Below are 3,491 nucleotides of genomic sequence, written 5' to 3'. Positions count from 1 at the left end.
TTGATTCAATGTATGATTTTAGTAATTTTTTGAGGTTAGGGTTCCAATTTTAGGTTCTTAATTCATGTTAGCTGTTTCGGTTTTTGTATATATTAGAAATCTTGGATTTCATGTTGTTTTTGCAACCGGTTGAATTACTAAATTAACGATTAAGGATTTCACCTATGTTTCGTTGGGAATTATTGGTATACAAAAATGAAATTGGTAACAATTTGATTTTCACGTTTTATATGTGCCAGTATTGGGTTTCTTAATTCACGTCATATATATGATTCAATGGCAACTTTCATGGATGCTTCATTTTTGGTAATGCTTGTTGATTTATATGCTACAAAATGCTAACATGAAAAGTAATTGCTGTAGTAATTAAGCTAATTGATCCAATATTTCAGTTTCGGTTTCTTCAATTTGTTCATATTGTTCCCGCAATATGTGATTTAGGCTGCATTTTTGTTTGCAATTCAGAAACCAAAGATTGATATTTGAAATTATTGCTTCCACTTCATTCTGATAAAATTTGATTTGTTCATTATATGGAAAATTCAGTGTGTGTTCAAATTTTGGCTATGGTTTGTATTTTTATACAATTGTTTAATATTTTAAATGAGTTCATTAAAATAAGAAAGTCACAAAAGTGACCTCTTTTTATGGAGATTACTCGTAAAAAATATTAAAATTTTGTGCATGTGTATGTTTATCCATGCGAGTATTAATGGACCCCAAATAAAAAGTTAATGCTTGGCCGAATTTCATACGCACCTGTGATGATAAACATGTGATAATTTTAAGCGTTTACATGTGAATGATAAATCAATCCAAAGAAGGGTTTATTATTTTACATGATTTATTATCAATGTTTGATCATACAACAAGAGGACCACTAGCAATTAGTATTATTGTCAAAAGACATGATATTGATGGTGCACTAGGTATCTTGAGATGGGTTATGTCATTATTTGAACATATTGATGATTCAATTTTTCTTAATGTGAGTATATTCATAGAATTTTTTTTTTTGTTCTATTTTCAGCTACTCTTGGTTCGATATCTGCTAATCTGAATTCAGTTCTGGTCCTTGATGAAACAAATTTTAAGGACTGGAAAGAGAACATGGAAATTGTTCTTGGCTGCATGGATCTTGACCTTGCACTAAGGGTGGAGAAACCCGCTTCTCCTACAGAATCTAGTACCTCTGAACAGAGGAAGGATTATGAGAAGTGGGATCGCTCCAATCGCATGAGTCTGATGATCATTAAGCGCGACATTCCTGAGGTCTTTAGGGGTACTATCTCGGAAGAGATAAGAAGTGCCAAAGATTTCCTTGCTGAAATTGAAAAGCGCTTTGCAAAAAGCGATAAGGCGGAAACAAGTACTCTTCTTCAGAACTTGATTTCCATGAAATATCAGCGCAAAGGAAATATAAGGGAATACATTATGGGCATGTCAAATATTGCTTCAAAACTTAAGGCGCTAAAGCTTGAGTTGTCGGATGACTTGCTCATTCATTTAGTATTGTTTTCTCTTCCTGCACAATTCAGTCAGTTTAAGATATCTTATAACTGTCAAAAGGAGAAATGGTCTCTTAACGAGCTCATTCATTTTGTGTGCAAGAAGAGGAAAGGTTGAAGCAAGAAAAGAAAGAAAGTGCTCATTTTCTTAGCACCTCTAAAGACAAGGGCAAAAGAAAGAAAACTATTGAGCCCAAGAATGAAGCTGCTGATGCTCCAACACAAAAGAAACAGAAAGAGGATGATAACTGTTAGTTTTGCAATGTGTCTAGGCATATGAAAAATAAATGTGCTAAATGTCACGCTTAGCGTGCAAGGAAAGGTAAATTTCATGCTTTGGTCTGTTCTGAGGTCAATTTAGCTTCAGTACCTAGAAACACTTGGTGGTTAGACTCTGGTGCAACTAATAACATCAGTGTTTCAATGCAGGGGTGCCTAAGCTATCGGAAGCCAAATGATGTTGAAAGATATATCTACGTTGGAGACGACAAGTCGGTGGAGGTGAAAGCTATATGGCATTTTAGATTATTATTGTGTACTGGATTTTCTTTGGATTTGAAAGACACTTTTGTGGACCATTTCCAACACCTTCTTAGAATGATCAACAATATTTTATATCATTCATAGATGATTATTCGATATATGCATACTTATTTCTTATACATGAAAAATCTCAATCATTGGATGTGTTCAAATCATTTAAGGCTGAAGTTGAGAATCAACTCAACAAAAGAATTAAGAGTGTTAAATCTGACCGTGGTGGTGAATATTACGGTAGATATGATGGTTCATGTGAACAACGTCCATGACCTTTTGCAAAATACCTAGAGGAATGTGGAATCGTCCCATAGTACACTATGCCAGGGTCACCTAGCATGAATGGTGTGGCTGAGACGAAACTGAACTCTTAAGAATATGGTAAGGAGTATGATTTGTCATTCTAATTTGCCAGAGTTACTCTGGGGAAAAGCACTAAAGACTGCAATTACATTCTAAATAGAGTGCCAACTAAGGCAGCTGCCAAAACACCTAATGAGCTTTGAACTGAGCGAAAGCCTAGTTTGAAACATTTTCATGTATGGGGATGTCCATCTGAGGCAAGGCCTTATAGGCCAAATGAAAAAAAATTGGACTCCCGAATAGTGAGCAGCTAACTTTATTGGCTATTCTGAAAGATCCAGGGGCTATAAATTTTATGATCCCAAATTAAAGACAATTTTTGAGACGGGAACAACCACCTTCTTTGAGGAAATTGAGTTTGGAAGGGAGAATAAGATTAGATACTTTTTTTAGAGGAAGAACAAACTCAAGATCCTCAAGAACAAGTGTTACAAGAACCAATACCTTTGTGGAGATCCACTAGAGAAAGGAGAAATGCTATTCCAGATGACTACATAGTCTTTCTCAAGGAAAATGAGGAAAGTAATGGTATGATGGAAGCTGATCCAATCAACTTCCAGCAAGCCATGCAGGATTCCAACTCCGAAAATTGGATTGAAGCAATAAAGGAAGAGTATAAGTGCATGCAAGACAATAAGGTTTGTGAACTTGTCCCATTACCGGAAGATGTGAAACCCATTGGTTGCAAATGGATATTTAAGACCAAGCGGGATTCTAATGGTAATGTGGAGAGTAATAAGGCTCGTCTTAAGCTAAGGGTTATACTCAAAAGGAAGGGATTGACTTTAAATAGACTTTCTCTCCGGTTTCATCGAAAGACTCTTTTATGACAATCATGGCTCTTGTTGCACATTATGATTTGGAACTTCATCAAATGATGTCAAGACAGTTTTTCTCAATGGCAACATTGATGAGACAATCTATATGGTGCAATCAGAAAACTTTGTGTCAGGAGACCCAAGGAATACGGTTTGAAAATTGATAAAATCCATTTATGGACTATAGTAGGGGAGACAGAGGAGCCCATGGGCCGAGTAGCAAGACACCAAGAGATCTCGACGCCACATCTTAACCCAAAACCTT

The 3,491-nt window shown here is 35.8% G+C and overlaps 1 protein-coding gene across 1 annotated transcript; it reads left to right on the top strand.

Moving 5' to 3' along the window:
- Nucleotides 1-853: 853 nt before the first annotated feature.
- LOC130747415 (uncharacterized) lies at nucleotides 854-1,626 on the top strand. The gene is made up of 2 exons (XM_057600356.1): nucleotides 854-929; nucleotides 1,031-1,626. Exons 1-2 carry the CDS (start codon nucleotides 854-856, stop codon nucleotides 1,624-1,626), a joined length of 672 nt encoding a protein of 223 aa, XP_057456339.1.
- Nucleotides 1,627-3,491: the final 1,865 nt, after the last annotated feature.

The sequence above is a fragment of the Lotus japonicus genome, chromosome 1 (assembly GCF_012489685.1).
Source record: "Lotus japonicus ecotype B-129 chromosome 1, LjGifu_v1.2".
In the NCBI taxonomy this organism is placed as follows: domain Eukaryota; kingdom Viridiplantae; phylum Streptophyta; class Magnoliopsida; order Fabales; family Fabaceae; genus Lotus; species Lotus japonicus.
The sequence above is the reverse complement of the archived record's forward strand: the minus strand, read 5'-3'. Positions and strand labels throughout refer to the sequence as shown.

Bases quoted from the DNA above. Each gene is read 5' to 3' on its own strand.
- LOC130747415 (XM_057600356.1), top strand. From the start codon at position 854: ATGTTTGATCATACAACAAGAGGACCACTAGCAATTAGTATTATTGTC. The intron at 930-1,030 runs GTATCTTGAGAT...TTCTATTTTCAG, and splicing joins TGATATTGATGGTGCACTAG to CTACTCTTGGTTCGATATCT.